Here is a 25,391-nt window from a genome sequence, read left to right as displayed (position 1 = left end):
TATGTGCCGTCACTTTAGCAACGACACAGTATTGTCAAGGGGAAAAGAAGGGGAGACGATTTTTTTATTGACAACGGAATTACATGCTGGAAAAACATGCAGCTAAAATTCAGGGAACATTTGGACAATAAGAGACACACGGGAGAAGTACGGGAAAACAGGGCTCATGTGGGTCTCATCAAAAGTAAGAGTTTGTTTTCTTTAACTCAGCTGATACTCAGCTGTTTACCGAATGCTCCATCTGACTGTGATTTTACTTCTGTAATGTGGTGGGTTGACATAATTCACGCACGGAACTATAGGTTGAGACTATTGTTCCGTCCGTAGTACCCAAGTTGTTTAGACTGTTCTATTTACTGCTTGAGTGTGTTGTTGACAATCGTTCATGTCCTTCATTAAACGTTTAGCTTTGTCATTTGATACGCCGCCTACGACTACCATCTCTCTGCACTACAGTAAACAGTTAATCAGTAACGTTAGCCACTTTTGTGCTCATGTAGGCCTACTTCGTATTATATTATAGCTGATGATCTTTGTGTGTGTATGTGACTGTCAGTCACAAGTTTATATTCTGTATATTCATTATTATTTTTTTTGGGCCATCCTCTAGTTTTGGCTGTGATTATAAAAAAAAAAATAAAATAAATGTTTTGAGCGTGCGTGCGCGTTTCATGCGCGTGCACGCGAAAAAATCGCGCGCGCTGCGCGCGCGGTCACGGCCACCCCGCCACCATTGTAAAAATTCCTGGAGGAAACACTGATTAGACACACAGCTATTAGCTGCTAAACACAGGCATAATAGTGATTTCTTTTTGTTATGCTTGTTATAAAGAAAAGGTCTATAATATATTGTAATTACATTAAACTAAGATAATACGATGGTTATCATAATTGTTTAAATCTTTATTAAGGAAGAAAATAATTAAGTGTGGAGGTCTCTTTCTGCTTATTCCTGTTTTCACGATCGTAACAATGATTTGCAAGGGATTCTGGGATTTCATAAGACGGAGTGTTGTGGCTCTCTTCGGAGTCTGGTCCCTAAAAATCGCTGTTTGGAGGGCTATGTAGCCCTACCACTTGGCCCTACCCCTACATGAAAACAAGAATTGGGACACCCCTACCCTGCATGTGAACGCGCAAAACTGAGGGGTTGGGCTAAAACCGAGGGCCAAGGGGTGAAATGGCATTGGACCTCTTTCTCCCTCCCTCCATCTCTCTCTCTCTCTCTCTCTCTCTCTCTCTCTCTCTCCCTCCATCTCTCTCTCTCTCCCTCCATCTCTCTCTCCCTCCCTCTGTCTCTCTCTCCCTCCCATCTGTGGGGCTCAGAGTGGGTGCTTCTCTCTCTCTCCCTCCCTCCATCCCTCTCTCTCCCTCCCTCTCTCCCTCCCTCCATCTCTCTCTCTCTCCCATCTGTGGGGCTCAGAGAGGGTGCTTCAAAACAAAATGAGCTCCACTCCCTTGACCAAAATGACCAATTTTTAACCTCCCAAGCAACCAAGATTACGGAGCAAATCCCTGCGAAGCCGAGCAAAATGTGTTTTCACCTTCCGTGTTCTACACCAAGGTCACGGACCGCCTCACACACGGGAGCATCAGGGGGAAAAGGAATACATTGCGTGTGTGTGTGTGTGTGGCAGCGGGGAGCGGAGAGGATCGCTTTACGACGGAAAAAGCCGGGGCGCGGGATTAGCTGGGAGTGAAAAGTTAACTCTCCGCCATTAACCCCCCCCCTCTACCCCCAACCCCTCACCCCTGCCCCCTTTTCCTTCTCTCTGAGCAGTACAGTCAGGGAATACAACACATAGAACACACTGAACCTGTACCTTACTCCTCTCCCCCCCCCCACCGCCCCATTCCTCTCTCCCTCTCTCCCTCTCTCTCCCTCCATCCCTCCATCGCTCCACTGAGTCAGTCAGCGTCCCGAGGGGAGAGCTGCTGCCCTGTGTCAGCGACTCAAGGAGGAGCGTCTGAACATCCGCCTGACATCACCACCATCTGAGGCTGGAGGTGGGCTGGGCTGGGGGGGCCTCTCTCCCTCTCTCTCTCTCTCTCTCCCTCCATCTCAGACACCCAGAGACAGGCAGCCAGACAGGTTTCCCCCCATGGCCCCTCTCTCTCTCTCTCTCTCTCTCTCTCTCTCTCTCTCTCTCTCTCTCTCTCTCTCTCTCTCTCTCTCTCTCTCTCTCTCTTTCTCTCTCTCTCTCTCTCTCTCTCTCTCTCTCTCTCTCTCTCTCTCTCTCTCTCTCTCTCTCTCTCTCTCTTCACTTTCATCGTCCTCTTCCCCATTCTTCCCAGTTCCTGTCCGACATAATAATGACACCCTGGCAGGTGGAGCCGTAATGGAGCCGTAATAGTCCTTTAAACAGGGGCGGGGAGGCGGGGGGCAGGGGGGGTCGCGGCGGTGAGGCAGGGGGGGTCACAGCGGAGGTGAGGGGGAGGTGGTGGGAGGGTGACTGGGGGTGGGAAGGGGAGGAGGGGGCAAGGGAGGGGGTGTGGGATAGGTGTGTGTGTGTGTGTGTGTGTGTGTGTGTGTGTGTGAGTGTCCCAGTATAACGGAGGGATCGGCAGGGTTACCCCCCGTGTGCGCTGACATTAGGCTCTGTACGCATGAGGGGCATAAACCTGCCGCTGATGTTTCAATCCCCCTTCCCAGGGCTTAGTCACGCCCCCTGGCCTCCCCAGAGCCTGCCAATACACCCCGCCACCCTCTCATTATCCAGGCCCCGCGTCCCACCCGCAGCCAAAACGTACTCACTCGTATCACGAGCGTTTTTTTTTTTATTCATCTATTTTTCGACAGCGCACTTGTGTACCGCGTGGCAATATTCTCTGACATCAACACCCACACCCACACCCACACGCGGGCCCCCCCCCCCCATTTTGATTCTAATACGAACCGCCTTCCAGCAATCACTGTGTGAGGGAAGGACTCAGGATCGATACATGGCCCGAGGAGATATTTTCGTTTTAACATAGTTTTGAATTATACATTAAAAGTTTCCCGATTACCCTGTCAAACACCGAGAGGCTGCAGCGGCCTCCTAGGAGGAGGAGGAGGAGGAGGAGGGGAGGAGGAGGAGGGGGAGGAGGAGGAGGAGAGGAGGAGGAGGAGGAGCAGGAGGGGAAGGAGGAGGAGGAGCAGGAGGGGAAGGAGGAGGAGGAGCAGGAGGGGAAGGAGGAGGAGGAGCAGGAAAAGAAGGGGGAGGAGGAGGAGAAGGGGGAGAAGGAGGATGACAAGGGGGAGGAGGAGAAGGAGGAGGACAAGGGGGAGGAGGAGAAGGAGGAGGAGGAGAAGGAGGAGGAGGAGGAGGAGGAGGAGGAGGCTTTAATAGCGGCGGTATTAAGAGCTGAAGAACCGCCAGCACTTTATGACAGTCTTTAAATGAGGTTTAGCACGTCCAGTACAGAACACTCCAGTACAGTACAGTCCAGTACAGTACAGTCCAGTCCAGGACCACCCTGCCTGCGTAGAGACGCCGTGTGAAGCGATGCACTATACCGTCTGTTTCAGTCAGCGAAACGAGACGCCGTGTTTCGCATCCTCGGAGAGAGAGAGAGAGAGAGAGAGAGAGCCGCCTCCTCCGCGCGTGTTGGTTGGTGGGGGATCGTTTACGAGGGAGGAGATGACTAACGTCGCCTGTCATCCATCCATCCATCCATCTCCCCCCCCCCTCCTCCTCCTCAACACACCCCAGGCTCCTACCGGGGGGGCTCCACCAGTCATCATCCCCCCCTCCCTCCCCCCCCCCCCCCCTCCCCCACATACATCTCCGACAGATGATTAAGTCTGACCCCGGAGTGGTAACACCTGTAGCACCCCCCTCCCCCTCCCCTCCCCTTCCCCCTTGCCCTTCCCCCTTCCCCTTTCCCCTACCCGTCTATTTCTAAAAAGCTATTACAGAGATCTGAGCTCCCTGTCAGATGTTCTCCTCGTTCCCCAGTCTTATCAGCGGCGGGACTGATGTCTGGCAGCGGCAAACAGACTCTGTGTAAAGTGCTTAAATAAAGCATGAAATCAACAGGACGCCTGCCTGAGGCCCGTGCCTTCTCCCCCCTTGTCCAGAGGGTCCCCTCGCCCCCCCCCCCCCCCCCACCGCGCTCCATCGCTGGAGGCACAGGTGCGAGCGGCTCACCTTCACACAGCACGGACCTTGAGCTCATCGGTTTAACACAGACGATGAGCGTCCTCCCCTCAACCCCCCCCCCTCCATTCATATTTGATGCAGACAACACTGTAGGCTGTGCATAAAAAAAAGGAGACATTCTAATCTGACTGTGCGTGTGTACAATGTCGGCCATTTTTCTGCCTCTCCGACAGATGGATTTGCATACATTCGAGGGAGAGGGAGAGAGAGAGAGAGAGAGAAAGGCTGAGGGCTTGAAACCACCGCCCCCCCCCCGTCTCATTTTAGCTGTTTGGTCATGGTGGCGTTCATACGCGAGCTAAAAAGGAGTAAGCTATTTACACCACGTATTTTCAGCCTTCAACAGGCTGTTTCAGAAATCCAGACACGTAACACACTTATCACTCACTCCACAGCTTATCTGGTGAGTGTTTGTTTGTGCATTCATGTGTGTGTGTTTGTTCATGTGTGTTTGTGTGTGTGTGTGTGTGTGTGTGTGTTTGAGTATTCATGCGTGTGTTTGTGTGTGTGTGAGTGTGTGTGTGTGTGTGTGTCTGTGTGTGTGCGTCTGTGTGTGTGAGAAGATGAGGATGTGAAGGGAAAGCTACCCAGAGCTCTGAGACAGAAGAAGAGAAGAAGAGGAAGGAGTTAGAGAACGTACCAGGGAACTGGTAGCTGTAGCTCGGGGCGAATCCAGTGTATCCACGTCCGTATGTGGCCACGATGTTGGGGTAACCTTGGAGAAGGAGAAGGAAAAGAAAACATTAGTGGACTTCATTCATTCAGGATCATCTGGACACCTTTCTCATTCTGGACCGGCACATTTCCCTAAAGCCATCAAACCAAATTCAGGAATCCAGATAGCAGAAGTGTGAGGCTTGGCTAGCCCGTCCTACGATGTCTACCTTCACCAGCCTCCCCTGGTATATACGTGATACAACCGTCACACACGCACACGCACACACAGACACAGACACAGACACAGACACAGACACACACACACACACACAAAGACACAGACACAGACACAAACACAGACTCACACACACACACACACACACACACTTACACACACACTCACTCACACACAAAGACACAGACACAGACACACAAAGACACAGACACAGACACAGACACACACACACACACAAAGACACACACACACAGACACACACACAGACACACACACCGCTGCTGGACCGGAGCGATGCTCACTCAGGAAGCCACTCTCCCCTGTACTGATGATGTGATACAAGCACATTGTGAGCGTAGCCACGAACTAGCCTCAGATTTAGCGATCTGAATTCCGACCTCCACCAGCCTCCCCTGGTGCGCTCTCTCTCTCTCTCTCTCTCTCTCTCTCTCTCTCTCTCTCTCTCTCTCTGTGTGTGTCTCTCTCTGTGTCTCTGTGTCTCTCTCTCTCTCTCTCTCAAGGTGAACTGGAACATACAGTAGCTGAATGTGCTTCCTTCCTGAGCCTGAAGTAAAGCCCTGTGCCTTCTCTCCACACACACACACAGGACGGTGAGTCATGTTTCAGTAGAGTATGAGAAAATAACCGACTGGAGAGAACCATATCAATATTCAAATGGATTTGGATGATGTACGACGTACCATCATGAGCACAGTAATGAGATATGCACACCCAAAATAATCATGATGATAACATATTTGGTAAATAAAATACACAGCGTTAAAATGAGTGTGTGTCATTTGGGAATTCATTTGCCATCTGTTGGGTATTTTCTTTTGCTCTACCAATTGCTGACGCACAATGTTTTATTGATGACGGCCCACAAGTTATTCCAGGTCTGTTTATTCCATGTCTGTTTATTCCCCGGCATTTCACATTGTTGTCGCTTTTTTTGCTTTTTCCAAATAGAAAACATTTGCAATATGTCAGCTGAGCAGTTACCAGTCGCGCACACCAGGATACACAGGAAAGTAGGCCAGATCTCAGTATACAGAAGGACACAGGCACACACATGCACAAACACACACACGCGCACGCGCGCGCGCACACACACACACACACGCAATGCAACAAAGACACACACAAATGCACACACACACACACAGACACACACACACACGTCCACAAACAGAGAGAGAGAGAGACAGAGAGAGAGACAGAGAGAGAGACAGAGAGAGAGAGAGAGAGAGAGAGAGAGAGAGAGAGAGAGAGAGAGAGAGAGAGAGAGAGAGAGAGAGGATGGTGTGTACGGTGGCAGACGGAGGAGAGCGGTGCGGGGAGGCAGCGGGGGCTGCAGCAGCCCCTCTGGCCTGGAGACAAAGTTAAGAACAGCTGATGTATTGTTCCTTTGCTGTCAGGACGCTTATTACAAGCACAAGCCCACAAGTTAATTATCTGGACAGCTTTCAAACAGCAGCAGCTGTGGGGAACATATTGAGAAGCGGGAGTGTGCTGGGGTGTGATAGGACGGCACGGGCGCGAGGAAACACGAAGAAAGAACACTCTGAGAGGAGTGTGTCTACGTGCAAATTGATCGTCAGGAAAAAAAACAAAACAAGAAAAAACACACTGACACGTGAATGGCAGATGAAAAGAAGTTCCGATTAAGGACGGAAGAAAAAACAAAACGCGCGCTTGATTAACGAGAGGATATCTTCGCGAGCCAGGCTATCGGTTGTTATTAAAAGCGGTTATCGTCTTCAGCCAAAAGCGTCGACTCGAGGAGACAATAATGAGGGATTCCCTCAGGCCAGGAAGCGAATCCCCGTCCAGCTTGGTAACTCTCTTTTAGAACGTACAAAAACAAGACGCCCATTAGCATAGCCCGCTCTCAGAGATCCAGTTCTACCTCATATTAGGTTATCACCATCTAGCAGCTTGATAAACTGGCCGCCGCTCACCCCTCAGTGATACCATTGTTTATTTCACAGTTGTTGTCTCTCGCCATCGCCCCAAAACACATCAATTGAATATATTTCTGCCGACAACACTCTACTGCGATAATGACTTTTTGTAGAAATGATAATACAAGCTATGGGGGTAATGATGGTTTTTCTACTTCCGACTGAAAACAACGTGGTGAACAAAGCACACAAACACTGAGCAGAGGGATGCGTCAAATGCATTGTACGAGATGGAATAGTCTAGAAACCTATAGGATTGCCAGGGTTGGTCTAGGCCAGCAATGGTGTGTGTGTGTGTGTGTGTGTGTGCACGTGTGCGTCCGCCCACAAGTGCGCGTGTGTGTGTGTGTATGTGTGTGTGCATGTATGTATGTGTGCATGTATGTGTGTGTGCGCCCGTGTGCCTGTGCACGTGTGTCGAGCCCAGCTCCTCCGGCTTCAGAGGAATCAGACATGTTCGTCTGGGTAATAAATATCCAATCACCGTTTGCTGCCCATGACAAAGTTCAATTTAATCCTGACCAAGTGAGAAGCCGCCTCTCCCCAGCACACACAAAGAGGCGGGGAGGGGAGAGAGAGGGAGAGAGAGGGACACCTGACCCTGGGATGAATGGAACAGGTTGAGGCTCTACGCCGGGAGCCCACCTCTCTTCTCAGGAAGCTGATGAGAAATCACGACGCCACTCTCACACTCCGAGCTCAGAGTCATGTCACGGAATCGTCTGCGCGAACGCGGCGGTGATGTAATACCACGGCCAAGTAATTGCATCGTTACCGCCGTAATGAACAACAATAACATGGTAGGCGCATTCTTCAGTTTGGACGGCTTTCTGCGGGTTGCGAATTGCAGTAAAAAAATAAATAAAGAATGGCGGCAAAAACAGGATTGAGCCATATGCTGTAGATGGAACTACTGGGGTTAGACCATGGAGAGAGTTACTGCAGCATTACAAACCATGTGGAAGGGTTGGTGGTAACAGAGTGTGATGTGTGTGTGTGTGTGTGTGTGTGTGTGTGTGAGTGTGTGTCTGTCTGTGTGTGTCTCTGTGTCTGTATGTGTGTGTGTGTGTTTCTGTGTCTGTGTGTGTGTGTGTGTGTGTGTGTGTGTGTCTGTCTGTGTCTCTATGTGTGTGTGTGTGTGTGTGTGTGTGTGTGTCTGTCTGTCTGTCTGTCTGTCTGTCTGTGTCTCTGTGCCTCTATGTGTCTGTGTGTGTGTCTGTCTGTGTCTCTATGTGTCTGTGTGTCTGTCTGTGTGTGTGTGTGTCTGTCTGTCTGTCTGTGTCTCTATGTGTCTATATGTCTGTGTGTGTGTGTGTGTGTTTGCCCAGGGCCTCATCACGTTGCAGAGAGCTAGCGAGCGGTGGCTGTGTGTGCGGTTGGTCCCAGCAGAGGGCTAAATGAGGCCTGTCTACATGACACGGGGGTCAGGGGCTGATATTTAAAGGCCAGGGCATGAATACTGTTGGCTGTGGCTGCGGCTGTGTGTTGACACTGGGGCCAGTGGCTCAGTCAGTCGCTACGTGGTGGAAGACTGCAGTACCAGGGGCATACAGAGCATTCATGACACCACCCTTCATCTAACACACACACACACACACACACACACACCACACGCCCACACACACACCACACGCACGCAGACACACACACCCTCACACCCAAACACACACGCACACACACAGACACACACACACGCACACATACACACACACAAACACACGCACAAGAAAACCCTCTCAAGCAGGATCCATATTTAGACACCCCAATCAGGAGGCCTGTATGTGTGTGTGCATATCAATGTTGTTAGCTGGTGGGAGGCGAAAGTCTGGGCTTCAAGAATGTTCCCTTTGAGCACACACCCACGCGCACACACACACACACACACACACACGACACACACACGCACGCACACACAAGCTGAGAGAGGAGTTTTTAACCAGGGTAATGCGTGTGGAAGGAAGACGGAGACAGGGAGGAGAGGAGAGGAGAGGAGAGGAGAAGGAGAAGATCTCATTACTCTGCCATGTTCCTGTGTTGAACCTGGCGTCTCCGCCGCCATCTCAGTAAATAAAGCCTGTCACTGGAGCTGGCCCGGTGGCTGCTTCCTAGCCCTCTTATTTGCGTTATTAATATGGATGCTAATGTACCTATTTTATGGCTCAACAGTTCTGATTCACTTTAAAATCAATTATCCATCTGGTACACCCGTACCTCGCCCAGGCTCAAATGTGTATTAATTTCAGCAAACATACATCGGGCGCAACACAATAAAGATAAATGGCTCGATTAGGTTGCGGTAAACAAAGGAACTAGGGACAGGTTTTTAATGAGATTTGGCGTATAGGAACCTTACAGTTCCCTTAAGTAATGAGGCAGGTTTTCTTTTTTTCGGGTTCTGTTCTCTCTTCCAAATGCAAATTATACAAAGGAATGTTTCGCTGTCCTGCTTTTTCCAATTTCATTTAGATAAGAGTGTCTCCAAATAAGTTGGCAGTTAATATTCTCACATGAACACTTCGCCACCTTCCCAGCCTGACTTCTCCCTCCGGAGGGGAGTTTTTTTTTCTCTCTCTCTCTCTCTCTTCCGACTCCCTTCCTGACGCGTTGATCCGTAATAACTTCTGAAAAGTTCACTGCGCTTGTTAAATAGTTCAAAGTGATGAGACGCGGATGAGAACTACTTAGACAGGGGGGGGCTGACAGAAGCACTTACCGAGGGGTTACCAGCGCTTTTTTACCAGGAAAACTAGACGCAAATCAGTATCATAGCGAGGTCAGCGGCCCTGGACGTCAGACCAGCAGGTGTGGTTGGGTTGGTCAGAGACAGAGAGGGAGAGAGTGTGAGAGAGAGGGGGGGAGAGAGAGAGAGTGTGAGAGAGAGAGGGGGGGGGGAGAGAGAGAGTGTGGAAGAGAGAGAGAGGGAGAGAGAGAGAGAGTGTGTGTGTGAGAGAGAGAAAGAGAGAATGTGAGAGAGACAGAGAGAGAGAGAGTGAGGGGGGAGAGAGAGAGCAAGAGAGGGGGGGGAGAGAGTGTGAGAGAGAGAGAGAAAGAGAGAGAGTGTGAGAGAGAGAAAGACAGAGAGAGAGAGAGAGAGAGAGAGAAAGAGAGAGAGTGTGAGAGAGAGAGCGAGAGAAAGAGAGAGAGTGTGAGAGAGACAGACAGAAGAGGGAAGAGCTCCCTGCAGAACAACCTTCTCCATGACATCACTGTCCCCATCATTACCCTCTGGGTGGGGGGGGTCACACAGATGGAGTGATGAATCCATAATAACATAACACCCCAATGTTCCTCCTCATTTAGCCCTATAATGCTGGCCTGCTCCCACACACCCTGGACCCCCCTACACGCAGGACCCCCCCGCACCCAGCAGAGACAGCACACCTACAGCTCTATGAGGACCACCACCCACAGAAACCCTGGGTCTATTCTGCTACTGTGGGATTTGTATGTATGCGGCATACAGAATATGATCTCAATAGTGCTCAATAGTACAGCAGGCTTGTATTCTCTTGGTGAGGCAGAAATCCATCTAAATGTAAAATGTGATGTTATGGGATCTTTACCTGAGATCTTTCGTGCAACTGCTGGAAAGTGTGTGGGTGTTTGTGTGTGGCTGTGTTTGTGTGTGTGTGTTTGTGTGTGGCTGTGTTTGTGTCTGTGTGTGACTCAGTGGTCTGTGTGTGTGTGTGTCTCAGTGATGTGCCTGCGTGTGCTTGTGTGTGTCTCAGTGATGTGCCTGTGTGTGTTTGTGTGTGTGTATGTGTATGTGTGTGTCTCAGTGGTGTGTGTGTGTGTGTGTGCGTACTCACTCAGCATGCCCATGCCCAGCATGAAGGCGTCCATGGTGTAGGGCAGGCCCCTGGCCCTCCCTCGCGTGCCCGGGGGGAACATCACCTCCTTGGGCTGGGCCTTCTTACATTCTACCTGTAGACACACACACACACACACAGGAGGGACACGTCAGCCTCCCTGCAGACACACAGAGACAGGACAGCTTCCCACACTCCAGGGCCGACTCACACCATTCTGTACCGACTCGGATAGGATCCATTTTTTTCACATTGTAATTTCCAGCACAGTTTGGTAGACTCAGCCACTATGGTAGACTAGACGTATAACCAGGCCCAGTACAGCTCAGATTGGCTCTGCTCAGGCTCTGTACCGTCGTGGTGTGTGAATTAGGGGGATAGATCGAGGGAGAAGGACGTGTGTGTGAGACTCTTGGAAGAGTCTCTCTGTCGGAGGTCACACGTTCTACGATTTCCACAGGCGTGGAGGACGAGTGAAGCAAGGCTGATTTTTTTTCCGTTTCCACCCTGGTTACCGGGGAGGCTGAGAGAAGAAGAGCTCCCCCCCCCCCACTCCACTCCGTCTCTCTCCCACCTCCAGCGAGTCTCGGAGGGAAACTTAAGAGTCTTGTTCTCGACTGCAGCGAAACTAAGGTCACGCCTCCGCCGCTGAGCACGCTACCCAGAACACCTCGGGGGAAACGCTTCTGTGATTGCCTCCGAACTATCTTTGCGTCTCGATTAGAGTTTAAAAAAATAAAGAATAAAGAATAAAAAAATACAAATCTGTCGTGATGTAACTCAGTCACGTCAGGAACAAAAACGACAACAACAACAACAGCCCCCCCCACCCTCTTGTTCTTCAGCCCCATTGAGAGAGCCCCCCTGGTGGTGGGTGCTGTGCATCTATATCATCACGCTGGCACACGGCTCTTTATCATTCCACAGTAGACGGGAGATAGAGATAGACAGATAGACAGATAGACAGATAGGGGAGAATCTACCGCCATGACTTCCTCCACACAAACACTTTAGACAGGCCCCATCATTCCAGTGGATGCCTCCGTTTTTTTCCCCCCCTCTTCTTCTTCTTCTTCTGGCATTTTATTGAAATTCTTGTCAGTCTGCTGAATGCAGACAGTAAGCTCTGGAGCCAAGTTGGTAAAATTCGGATTTCTGCTTCTCTCTCTCTCTCTCTCTCTCTCTCTCTCTCTCTCTCTCTCTCTCTCTCTCTCTCTCTCTCTCTCTCTCTCTCTCTCTCTCTCTCTCTCTCTCTCTCTCTCTCTCTCTCTCTCTCTCTCTCTCTCTCTCTCTCTCTCTCTCTCTCTCTCTCTCTCTCTCTCTCTCTCTCTCTCTCTCTCTCTCTCTCTCTCTCTCTCTCTCTCTCTCTCTCTCTCCCTCTCTCTCTCTGTGTGTGCTCATCTGGTCCACAGCACCCACCCCATTCCACCCGGAGTGCTCTCATCTCTCTCCCCTGCCATCTCCTCTCTGCTCACACACACACGCACTTATTGCTCCTCTCTTAAGACTGACAGATCCTCCTCCTACACAATGCATATCAGACAGAGGGGGTGACAGGTCTAAATATGCTAACAGCCCAGTGTGTGTAGCGTCTTACTGTTTGAATGTGTGTGTGTGTGTGTGTGTGTGTGTGTGTGTGTGTGTGTGTGTCTGTGTGTGCCGACAAATGTATCCATCTACTTTATGTCAACAGTGCTGAGAGAAATACAGTAAGAGCATACCCATGAATATTCAAAATAGGCGCACACACACATGCGCACACACACACACACGCACACGCACACACACACAGACACACACACACACACACACAATTTCACAATCTCATCCATCCTTCAGAGAGGAGCAGCTGGGGTAAACAGAGCAGGACCTGTCTAGGAGGGTGTATGTGTGTGTGTGTGTGTGTGTGTATGTGTGTGTGTGTGTGTGTGTGTGTATGTGTGTGTGAGTGTGAGTGTGTGTATGTGTGTGTGAGTGTGTGTGTGTGTATGTGAAGAGGGGGGAAATAGGGGGGGGGGGGATCAGACCAGAAATAACACTCCACTCTGACAGACTGATAGGGAAAAGGAGAAAAGGGGGGTGGATGGGATGGGTGAGAGTGGTGGTGAGGGGGGATGCTGGGGGGGTTGAGGGGGGGAGGGTGGGGGGGGTTTTGTCCACGCCAGCAGAGGAAAGTCATCTTCCTAGCCGTATCCTATTTACCACACATCTCTCTCCTGGCTTTATGACATCTCCAACCGCGTGAGTGGCTGACAGGAGAGTTGCCATGGTCGCGCGCGTCTAGTCTAGCGCCTGTCCCTCCTTTGGTAGGCCGAGCCTGTTCACCATCGCAATCTGTCTGCTCCGCTGCCCGGTCGGGCCCAGGGCCCGTCCATCTGTCTGTCTGTCTGCCTACTGGCTCCGTGTCTAGCTCCGCCGCCGCCTCCACTTAAGCAGGGCTTCTCTCCTGCTATTGCCATTCCTTCGCGTGTCGTCCTGGCCTCGCTGTAGGAGACCAGCGTCTGTGTACGGACCCACAGCACAGCTACAACCACAGCATCCATACAAATGGAGCAGGGCCCCCCGCACTTCTGCTCTGACAGGCTCCAGGGCCTGAAACACTACTACCACCACCCCCCCCTAGACTTCCTTCAACGCCAGGCAGGCAGGCAGGTAGACACACACACAAACATACACACGCACGCAGGCAGGCAGGCAGGTAGGCAGGCAGGCACACAGGCACACAGACACAAATATACACACATGCACATGCACACGCACACGCAGGCAGGCAGGCACACACACACACACACACACACACACACACACAGACACAAATATACACACATGCACACGCACACACAGGCATGTACACACACAGACACACACAGAAACAGAGATACACAGACAGACACACTCCTCTGTGGAGACAACCCTCCCGCTTTTGCGTTCCTCCTGTAAGTTTGCTGAGTTCGGCTAAAAAAAGTTCCAGGTACTGTAGCGTGAGAACTGTGCGAAGGTCGCTGCGTTAGAATAATAGCGGTGGCGTGCGAGCGCGAGAGGCCACCTGGCCGCCCGCTTCCCGGGTTATTGAGTAATGGCGGCGCCGGCACGCGTGTGAAGGGTCACTCTCTCTCTCCCTCTCTCTGAGGGAAAAGTTGCAGCGTCAGACCGCCGCGATTTGTTGCCGTCAAGAGTGACCCAGTCGATTAAATCGGCCCACAGAAACACACAGTGTCCCTTCGGCTAAAAAGCACTTTGTAGCTGTCAACGCCCCTCCTCCCTCCCTCCCCCCCCCCCCCCGTCCTCGCGGCGAGAGCACCGTGCTTTGCTCCCGTTCTCTCACCCCCATTTGTGCCTCTCTCAACGCTTCCTACCCAGCCGGAGCGACAATTTTCAGACTGCCATCATTTTCCAATCAAAGCAAATGGGAGGTTAAATACCTGTACGGCGTGGGAGGGGGGGGGCGGGGAGGGGGGAGGGGGGTAGGCAGGAGTGTGCAGCAGGAGTGCGCAGCGCTGGCCTAATTGTCAGGCAACGACCTCCATACTGACGGAGGAGGAACCAGGCGGGACAAATGGACCTATTAGAAAAGTCTGCGTGCCGACTTGGGGGCTCTCGACGCACGCATTCCTGATACACACACACAGACACACACACACACACTCACCGACATACACACACACACACACACACACACACTGACACACAGAGGTCAACACACACACACACACACACACACACACACACACACACACACACACTCACTCACTCACTCACTCACTCACTCACTCACTCACTCACTCACTCACACACACACACACACACACACACACTCACACACTCACACACTCACACACTCACTCACTCACTCACTCACGCAGACACACAGTTGTGTCCTGTGTGGCTGGGGGACTGAGGGACTGGGTGACAAGGTTGTGTGTACAGCTGGCCAGCTGCTCAGGCACTCTCTCCTCTCCCTATCAGCTCCCCACTAGGCTACACACACACACACACACACACACACACACACACACACCGAGAGAGACACTGTCACATCCAGCTAGCTGGGCCATCAACTACACGGGGGGTAGGAGTGAACCCTACACACTGAGTCAGATGTGGTTGGTGGAGTGTGTTTGTTATTCAGGGAGAGAGCTCTCCTGTCGGCTGTTAAGAAACGAGCCGGGAGTCGGCCCGTGAGTGTGAGGGGTTCAAACGTGCACACACACACGCGCACCTACACATCCACACACACACACACACACACACACAGGCACGCACACACTGATTCTGGGCTATTGCAACATTGACGCCGCTGTTACCGCAGACAGAGAGATAAAGGCGTAAGCTACAGCTCTCGAAAAAAGAAAAAAACCCACAGGCTCGACACGGTGCCAGACTGAGAGGGCAGGATTTATACAGTGGTCACGACCTTCTCAATACACGTCTCATTCACATTAACCTTGTGGGCGTAGCGGCGAGGCGTGTGGGCGTGCCCGCCTGGCAGGCTCGTCCTCTGGGGAAGCGCGCGGTGGGCGTGGGAATACCAAACGCTATCTCAGAGCTATTTCACAGCTCCCCGAGAACAATATCACCACCGTACCACCCGTTCCTTTTATCATTACGGTTCTTCGTCTTTATTTTAAAAGGAGCATCAGTTAAGTTAACAGAGACACAGCATCTCTTCCCATTTCAGTCTTTTGTCTTTGTCACAAAATGAGGGGGTGGGGGTAGAGGGGGAGATACTGCAGTTAAAGCCAAGCTGAAAAACGTTCTCTTCACCTCAGAAAACCAACCCCTTTCAGTGCTTCTGCGTTATTAGAACTGTAGCTTCCTCTCTGAGAGAAGAAGAGCAGACCGAGAGATGCTGATGATCATTTATTTGTCAGGACATCCTGTTCTCCCCGCCCCCCCCCACCCCCGAAAAAAAAGCTCTTTCTAATGCAGCGTACCAAACTTTTTCTGAAGTCAATCTGTCACAGAACAAAAATCATAAAAAACGCTACGCACTTGCGTTCATGTGTCTACTCTGCTACTTTCGTCTCCCGCAATTAGGCAGCCACACAAAGAGCGCTGTACGAGAGAGCACAGGAAGACTTTCCTTCTGAAAGGCTGAATCACAAAATGTGACGGGGCAGAAACGGCTTGTACTGAACGAGGCACATGGGAAACGCACTGCCAAACTGTTGCAGAAGAAATGCAATTTCCATGTCCACGCACCCTCACAGCCCTTGTTATCCAAACCCATGTTCATTTTCAGTTCTTTTTCATTTTCAAAGTATGCCACAAAGCGCTTATTGGAGATTGTATCTTTCTGGTTTGGCAGAAAGGCCGTCCTATATCTGTGTAAAGTGAAACAACACAAGCTGTTTCATTTGTTGTGTACATATCTTATATCCCACATTAAAGGGGCAATCTGTGATTTGCAACAACAACAAGGCAGCCTCCCTGCTACTCTTTTTGGTAAACAGCTAACGGATCGGGCTACAGATGGGACTGCAGTAACCATCATAGACACGGCTATGGATCCAAGAACAGACAATCCCTCAGATCAAAATGATTATTTTAACCATGTTCTGAAGCGCTATACACTGTGTGTTTACAAGTCTTAGAATCCCAAACAAATGGAGCAGAACAAGCATATATTTGGGGTTCTGAGGGCACCTGCTGCCCATGTGATAAGACAGAGAGCAGGGGGGGGGGGGGGGGGGGGGCTGAGCGAGGTCATTAGGCTTGCTGTCTCGGGTACTTTTCCACTGCTTGTAGTTTAGCTTCAAACTGAGGAGCGTACCCTGCTGTTGGCTGGATATCTCCCTGGTGCACATTGTATGAAATGACTGAAAGACTCCAGTGATCTGATCTCGTCTCTCGACATCACGCATCGCACCTGAATCCAACAATTATGATTCCGCTAACGGTTCTGATAGTGTACAAAACCGATTAACTTCAAGCTCGTAAGGCATTCAAAGTTATAGTCTTCAAGGGTCAACAGCTAGATATAGTCTAAAAAAATGGACGCACCGATCCCAGATCACCCCCCCCCCCTTTAATGACGCCCCCGCCTCCTACCTCGTTACAGTGCGGTACGCTGGTACACGCAGACATGCCCAGCTGCAGAGTGAAGCCCTCCCTGCCTACGTGTCTCCTAGTGTGGGATCGAGCTGGAGCTGCCTTCTCGCTGCAGTAATTGGTTGGCCATGTCAGGGGACCAGACTGAGAAATTGACTACTAACACAAAAAATTCCTCCCTCCGGCAGTTATCATTCTCGACTGAGGAATATCATAAATGACACATTTAAGAACATTTACCTTGGAGCACTTCGACTAAAACCAATATGTGCCCTGTTTAACGGCACGCTACTCCCATCTGGAGATCCCAGCCCATTACTTGATAGGTATTCATTATGCATTCATATATAGGCGAGCAGCGGGGAGATCGCTGCCTCCGATAGGGAGGGAGGGAGGGAGCGATAGAATGATTCTTGTCGGAGAGAGAGAGAGAGAGAACCCTGCCATCGGCTCCACGCTACTGATACTGTAACCAGCGTCGCCTGGATCCATCCTGCTTCCCTCCTGTCTGTCGCTACCTCTCTCTTCTCGCCACAGCCAATGAGGCGGCTGGCGCGCCGCTGCGAGGACACAGAACAAACACAGCGCTGCTGCTCCGAGGTGTGAGAGGCCCCAGCCTAACAGGGGAAGAGTAACTGCCTGCAACTTTAATGAAATGACATGGGAGACTAGGGGATTATCATATGCATTATTGATAGACTTATGGCAACTTTCGCCTATGACATGGAAATCTATATTTTCCTAATCACACGCGCGTGCGTGGGTGCGTGCACATGCACATGCATGTGCACACACACACACGCACACACACACACACACAGACCCACAAACACACACACACACACTCACAAAACTGCTGTCAGGAGCTATACTCCTTGGCGTCAGAGAACATCAGATTCCAGCAAGGAGGTGAGTCCCAGGAACCAAACAGAATAGGCCTTTGGTTCCCCTCAAGATTACACAGCCGTCTCTCTGACTCTCCCTAAGCCCCCTCCCTCCCTCTCTGTCTCTTTCTCTCTCTCTGTCTCTCTCTCTCAACATGTCTCTCTGTCTCTGCCCCCCTTTCTCCCTGTGCAACAGCAACTCACGTTAGAACAGCTTTGCTTCAGAACATGACTTCAGTCCTCTCAGCTTGACAAGGTCGACCCTCAGTAAGAGTCTGTGCACATGACTCTCCATATTGAAAACTACCTTTCTGGTCCATTTGGAGATTTGTTTTATATATATTGTTGTTTTATATATATAACGAATATATATATATATATATATATATATATATATATATATAACGAATACTTTAACCAGTTATGCGTATTGGTTAAATGACACATATTGTGGAATTACATTGGCAGATTTTTATTTTTGTGGTTAGAGAAAATGTGGGTTCGATAAACGATTTTACCTCCTGCAAGGGCATTTTGTGCAATTATTTTACTTTCTACGTAGTTTTAAACATCTTTAGCAACAGTTTTGCTAGCCCCATTGATGACTAGACTTCATTGGGATGTGGTTGAAGTATAGTCACAGCTTGATAGAAGTATAGTCACAGCTTGGTTGAAGTACAGTCACAGCTTGGTAGGCATAATGGGGGGGGGGGGGGGGGGGTGTCTTAGCGTCAAAGGTAGCAGACGGCAAAATGACGACTCACCTTGTGTAATATACAAGTAGAATCGGCTGGCATGAGCCTCTGTTCATGTTGGTTTTAGGTACAGTAGGGAAACAGAACTGGACATACATTTCCTGATTTCAGTCAGCACTCAAAAAAGATGGCCAACAGAAAAAACGTATATTCACCTGACCCCTCGCATCACTGACCTTCCTATGCTGTGGTTGTGACATTTCTGAGTTGTGACATTTTACAATTATTCAACTGTATTTTTGAAAGGATGATGAATAAGAAGTTTGAGGAAAAAAAACGTTAATGACAGCGAAGCTGGTGTGAATGCGGGCTTCACAGGTAAACTATAGTGGGTGCACAAAGGGTACACCTCTGCATGGTTCCAAAGCCATCTAATTACCCATCCTCCTACCAGCCCATGCATTTAAATTTCGTCTTTTACTTTTCAGAAATTAGGTCAGTTAGTCGAAAAGCAAAATGAAGCGACATTTGCGTTCCTATATTGACTAGACGCTCTGTGGTCTGTTTAGTAGTTGCTGTCTGGCCTTGCGCCCTCTCACGGACTAGAAGAGACCAAGGCTCTGTCCCAAACTACTCACTACTCAAGCCGTGCACTTTAAACACTTGTCAAGAAGCATACTAATTAATGCCCTCTCGATTCAAACTTCCTCAGAGGGTGCCTTTAGGGGTTTTGCTGCTATATTCATACTAGCTAAAGAGAGAGAGAGAGTAGCTAGGACTATGAATCATCTACAAATCAACTATGAATCATTCACTAATCAAATGCTAGCAGATTGCAGGCTGTTCCGCAATCTGTTTTTCCTCCACCACATTTCATCGTGTTTCCTCATATTCACACCATATTCCGCATATCCTTATTTTTTTTTCTTCCTTCCCTAGCGTGCCAATAAGTCGTGCACTCTCAGTTCTCTGGTCTTTGATATCTTTTGGTCTTTTCTAGACCAGTACTTAAGACTCGGGGAAAAAGTGGACCACTTGGCCATCGAGTAGTCCAGTGGTTAGAAGTAGATTCTAGAGGTCTAGACCAAACTCCTAACGCACAGGGTTCTCAGTCAGTGATGGAAGGGGGGTGGGGTGTATGTGTGTGTGTGTGTGTGTGTGTGAGCATGCGGTGTGTGTGTGTGTGCGTGCGAGTGGGGTGTGTGTGTGTGTGTGTGTGTGTGCGTGCGTGCGTGCGTGCATGTGGGGTGTGTGTGTGTGTGTGTGTCTGTGTGTGTGCGTGTGTGCGTGCGTGCGTGCGTGGTGTGTGTGTGTGTGTGTGTGTGAGGCCTCTACTAAACAGCATCTCTTACAACGCCGACAGAGAGGTCCAACCCTGCTGGGGCCACTATCTGCTGGAGGAGGCCTCCTCATAGAGCAGCCATGGACGCCCAGGTACCACAGGTGACCCAGGGCCAGTGAAGAGTCTCTCTATGCCTTTTTTAATTCCACTAGAATTGCGCAACTCTGCATCGTGCCGTCTGAGGACACAGCTGACTAATGCTTCCCCAATTAATCCAGCCAGTCGGTCTATTCAGATGTGGATAGCAATTAAAGACGAATAATCAAACCGGTCCCGGCGAGGATCAGTATGTCCTTAAAGTGTGAGTGTGAGTGTGTGTGTGTGTGTGTGTGTGTGTGTGAAAGAGAGGTCCCTCCATCTGTCATGGAGGCGCTGCAGCGTGCTGTAACATGGAGACTGCTGACAAGTGTGTCACTCCCCCACCACACACCCCCCCTCCCCCACCCATCCTCATCCCTGTCCATCATCCATCAGCGGTCCCAACAGCAGTCCATTAAGCCCGTTCGCACAAGTTTGCACAAATTAATGACAAAACCCCAGCCTCTTGATAAATGTCACACTGATGCTCCAACCGCTGTCATGTCCTCACGTTTCTCTCTCTACACACTGGGGGGGGGGGGGGGCCGTCTCCAAGGACTGCAGACACACACACAGGGTTTCCCTACACCGAGGGTCAGTGAGTGTCGAACTCATGTGAAGTCCTGTCCGTTCCCGTGTGATTCGCTGGCTGACGGCCGAGGCAATGGGCTGAAGCCAGACGCCTCTTAACTCTACCCTACCCAGCAGCCTCTCTACCGCTCGACAGGAAGAACCCTTCTGTGTGGACCGCAGGGAGGGAGGGAGGGAGGGAGGGAGGGAGGGAGGGAGGGAGGGTCAGTATTTGGCACACACCACCAGGTGGCGGTATACGGGGGCGACTAGGAACGAGGGGGCTGATTCTCATGCAGCCCCCGTTTCTATCTGCCTGCCTGCTCGTAGATGAGGCAGAACTCACACTAACAACCAAGGAAGGAGTTGGTGATCAGGAGGCCACTGAGACAGAGAGGGAGGGAGAGAGAGAGAGGGAGAGAGAGAGAGGGAGAGAGAGGGAGAGAGAGAGAGAGAGAGAGAGAAGGGGCCATTTTCTCAATCACTCTCTGGCTCCTGATTCTCTCCTACCCTGGGAGGCTTCATGGTAATCAGATCTGAAAAGGCTGTGAATGGAGGAGAGATGGAGAGAGAGAGAGAGAGAGAGAGAGAGAGAGAGAGAGAGGGAAAGAAGAGAGAGAGAGAGGAGAGAGAGCTAAGCGGAGACGGAGGGAGGGAGGGAGGGAAATGGAGTGTTCTTTCCATCTTTCCATCTTTCCATCTCTGCGTCGTCCTCCCCCCCCCCCCTCCTCTCCAGCCACCACTCAGACCCAGGCTGTTTCTCTAGCAGATCAAGGTCTGGGTAGGAGGGGGAGGGGGAGGAGAGAGAGAGAGAGAGAGAGAGAGAGAGAGAGAGAGAAGGAGTAGGAGGAGAGAGGAGATAAGTGGCAGCCAGGCAGAGGATTCAGCATGTCACCCTGACATGGGACTTCCCTGGCAGAGCTCACCAGAGGCCAGGAGCCTCCCTTGGTGGGCACAGTTCAGAAGAGAAGAGGAGAGGAGAGGAGGGGTGAGGAGAGGAGGGGACAGGAGAGGAGGGGAGGGGAGAGGAGGGGGGGATGCAGGGGGACACTGGGTCAGAGGGTCACACCCACCAGCCGTAAATAAGCGCTCCTGAGTGTGGCGCCTGCTCTAAGGATGAACCCACGGTGATTGACCTGGGTTGAATGGGTTGAAGTGCTTTCGGGTTCCAGCCAGTCACACACACACGCACACGCACACGCACACGCACACGCACACGCACACACACACGCACGCACACACACACACATCCCAGTGTGCAGTGACCATGCCCGTCACACAGGAGCCCTAGGAGGAGACGTGAGGCAGAGTGAAGTCTCCCTGCTGTCAGATGTCACAGAGACATGGCCAGGAGATATTCAACTGGAACTCTGGACATCGCTGGGAGACGCACTCTAATAACTCCAATGTGAGGGGAACTGTCTCAGATCAGAGGTACGGAGGAGAGGATGCAGATGCGGATCTATTACTGAAACGTTCTTTATGCCCACGAACCGAAGAGGTGGGCATTCTGTGATGTCATGGTAGCAGTGTTTGGATATGAAATCGGAGGGCCACGCCAAGGGATTTTTTGGTGGGGGGGGGGGGGGGGGTCTGAGTAGAGCTCCACACACACACACACACACACACACACACACACCCCTCCTCCACCTCCCCCTCTCGGCCCCATCCCTCTCTCCTCTCTCCTCTCTCCGGCAGAAGAGAAGCTGTTGAATGTTTTATGGGGCGGCTGCGTGCCCGGAGCGGAAATCAAAGGCAGGCGGGCCGGGCGGCGAGGAAGGGAAGAATCCTCGCGAGGGCGACACTGCTGCCTCCCCGCAAGTCTGGCCCCGGCCCGGCCTCCCTCTCCCTCCCCTACAGGAGGCTAGGCCTCCTCTCCCTCCCCTACAGGAGGCTCGGCGACGGCTGGAGCATCTGCCTGTCGGAGCCTGGGCTGGCCTGCCTCACAGCCGGGTCAACTGGCGTCTGATGTCCCTCCTCCTCTAACAAACGCAGGGGGTTCGCACGCAACAGATGGCAGAGGCCATCAAACGCACACGCGGAGCCCTGAAAACAACCTGAATACAGCCTGAAAACCGTGTGAAAACCGTCTCCCTGTAACAGGAGTTTTACTAAATAATAATAATGATGATGATGATGATGATGATGATGATGATAATAATGATGACTGGGAATTAGCAAGTGAAACGTCCACCCAGGCTGTTAGCAGCTGATGCTTCAGAGAGACGGCTTTGATCTTCCTGGCGAAAAGAAAACACCACCAGTGGATTCTGGGTAGAGGGGGGAAAAACAGGAAGATCGGTCACGTTCTCTCTCTTCTTCTCGTTGTCTCTCTCTCTCTCTCTCTCGGGGGCGTACATTCCGAGGCCTCGACCGACCTGTCATGTAGGACATGGAACCCGTCTAAAGATCTGACGATTAGAAAGCATCCGCAATAAATATTACATTCAAGTTTGTCAGATTCATTTTTGCGCCCTCCCATTGCCTTTCTACTAGGTTACGAAACCATGAAAAAAACTTGGTTTCTCTGAATCGTCAACTACTGTTGTTTGAAGTCACTTCTAGAATAATTTATATGTGCTGTTTTGCACAGCTGCGGGGGGAACACACCCGTTTCGTTTCATCTGAAATATGAGTCTCTCATCTGGCTGGCTCAGCTGAACAATCTATGCTAGCTTTGTGTGTGTGTACATTTCCAAACCTAAATAAACCTTCCAAAGACTTCGACCGCCAAAGTCCTAACGCTAGTGTCAAGGTCATGTACCGTAACCGAGATAAAAAAAACAACCGCTGGAGAAAAACATGAAAAAATAATTGACAGATCGATGCTCTCCGTCGTTCGAAGGAGTCGACACATTGTAACCAAGACGACGACTTGACAGGCACGTTTTTTTTTTTTTCTTCTTTTTTCTTTGATCCATCCCCGTGACACGTTTTTCACGAGCTACGGATCAGAGTAGTAGGAGGAGGGCGACGCTATCTGACGTGAGACGATGGGGAGGGTGGCTGGATGGATGGCTGCCCAACCACCCCTCCAGCCCCCCTGCAGGGAGGAACGGAATGGCAGCACTGGTCTGCTCCCCGGACGGTGAAAACCATTTGATGCAATATCATATAAAAATCAATAGCGTTGTCTTGCTCTCCTACATGTGCAGTCAGACACTGTGTCTGTCTGTCCCTGGGCTTAGGGAGCAGCTTGTCTGTGACGGAGAGAGAGAGAGAGAGAGAGAGAGAGAGAGAGATGGAGAGAGAGAGAGGGAGGAGGGAGTGAGGAGACGGGGTGGTGGTGGTGGGGATGGGGATGGGGGGGATCAAAATGAGTACACGATCTGATCTCCAACCCAGATAACCAGCTCTGTTCCTTCTGCTCTCCTCTCTCTCCCCTTAGCTATTTCTCCGTGGGGACTTAAGGGGGGGCGGGGGGGGCGGTAGAAGGGGGTGAGGCGCTCCCAGGCAGGGACATATCCACACACACACACACAGGGGACTCAGTGTGTGAGGGGGCAATACATGAGAGCGCGGGTCCCAGGTGGACCTGTTTCTACTACACTGCCTCTGTCAGTCACATCCTCCTGCGGTGATAGGCCACGCCGTAAGAGGCGGACCCCCGCCGAGCAGACCGAGGGAGAATATTCCCTCTAGGCCCCCCCCCCCCCATCCTCATCGCCATGGAGACGGGTCCAGTCAGAACACAGGCAGCTCGGGGGGGAAGACAGGAGGTTGACACCGCCTCACACGTCACTGAGCAGGGATTGGCTCCTGTCCATCACCATGTGAACCTGGAACCGATGCCTACAGTAACGCTACGCTGTGTGTGTGTGTGTGTGTGTGTGTGTGTGTGTGCGTGTGGCAGCGAACACTGAATCCACCTGATTACCTGGGACTCATAAAGCAACATATGTGACCTGTCGTCTCATCTCTGTGAGGCTGAAGGCTCGGCACGACGGGTGGGAGAGTGTGTGAGTGAGATCATGGCTGAGGCTTTCTGGAAGGTGCTAATCCCTGGTTAATGAACTCTGCCTCTGCCAGTACCTCCACAGCCTCCCTGGCTAGCTCTGAGGAGGGAGGGGGGGATGGATGGATGGAGGAAGAGAGGGGGGTGCACAGGAGGAAGAGAAGGACAGGTTCCCCCCCCCCCTCTAGTCCCTTAGCCTGACAGGCAGAACTCACACACACAATTTCACGGTTTCTGGGCAGTACACACCGCTGTGTTCCCATCCCTGAGACCCGGAGACCCACAGTGTGCTCTCTCTCACACACACACACACACAGACACACACACACACACACATACACACGCACACATACACACACACATACACACACACACACACACACGCACACATACACACACAGACTCACACACACACACACACACACACACAGACACACACACGCATGTGCATATACACACACACACACACACACACACACTGCGAGTGAATCTCAACCATTAACACTCCATTAAGGAGGAAATCAAATATTAATCCTTCAACACCAACCTGGAATTGAAAAAATAAGGGGGAAAAAAAAGAGTGGACTTACCATTTTATTATTGATTTCATGAAAATGAATTTCACAGACTTTCTCTACAACGTCTTCGCTCTCGAAAGTTACGAAGCCAAATCCTGTGCAGCAGAGAGAGAGAGAGAGAGAGAGAGAGAGAGAGAGAGAGAGAGAGAGAGAGAGAGAGAGAGAGAGAGAGAGGGAGGGAGGGAAAGAAGAGAGAGAGAAAAAAAAAGAGTGAGTTAGTGAGACTCAGTGAAACTTCAGTAACTACAAGAAAGAAATGCACTCCGGGTCTGATTATTATCATAAGCTGCATCAAGAAAGGACGCAAGGCCGTCTTTAGAGAGGCAGAAAAGGCCAGAGCGCTGAGAGGAACAACTGAACAAGGCAGACATTGTCTTCTTGAAAATCGGGAATATGATGAAATCTCTGACATTATTAGAGCCATTGGA

The 25,391-nt window shown here is 51.0% G+C and overlaps 1 protein-coding gene across 1 annotated transcript in view; it reads right to left on the bottom strand.

Annotated features, from left to right (window-relative positions):
- The window catches only part of LOC308155281 (RNA-binding protein Musashi homolog 2-like), a 71,546-nt gene extending 46,492 nt beyond the window's left edge, over positions 1 to 25,054 (bottom strand). The window contains exons 1-2 of the mRNA XM_080528571.1: positions 24,976 to 25,054; positions 10,811 to 10,925 (exon numbers count right to left, since the gene is read on the bottom strand). Coding sequence (XP_080384697.1) covers positions 10,811 to 10,925; positions 24,976 to 24,978 — 118 coding nt within the window. The 5' untranslated portion in view covers positions 24,979 to 25,054. The remainder of the gene's footprint in view (positions 1 to 10,810; positions 10,926 to 24,975) is intronic.
- Positions 25,055 to 25,391: the final 337 nt, after the last annotated feature.

The sequence above is a fragment of the Nansenia antarctica genome (genome assembly GCF_963989245.1).
Source record: "Nansenia antarctica genome assembly, chromosome: 4".
NCBI lineage: Eukaryota > Metazoa > Chordata > Actinopteri > Argentiniformes > Microstomatidae > Nansenia > Nansenia antarctica.
This window is presented reverse-complemented; position numbering and strand designations above follow the sequence as displayed.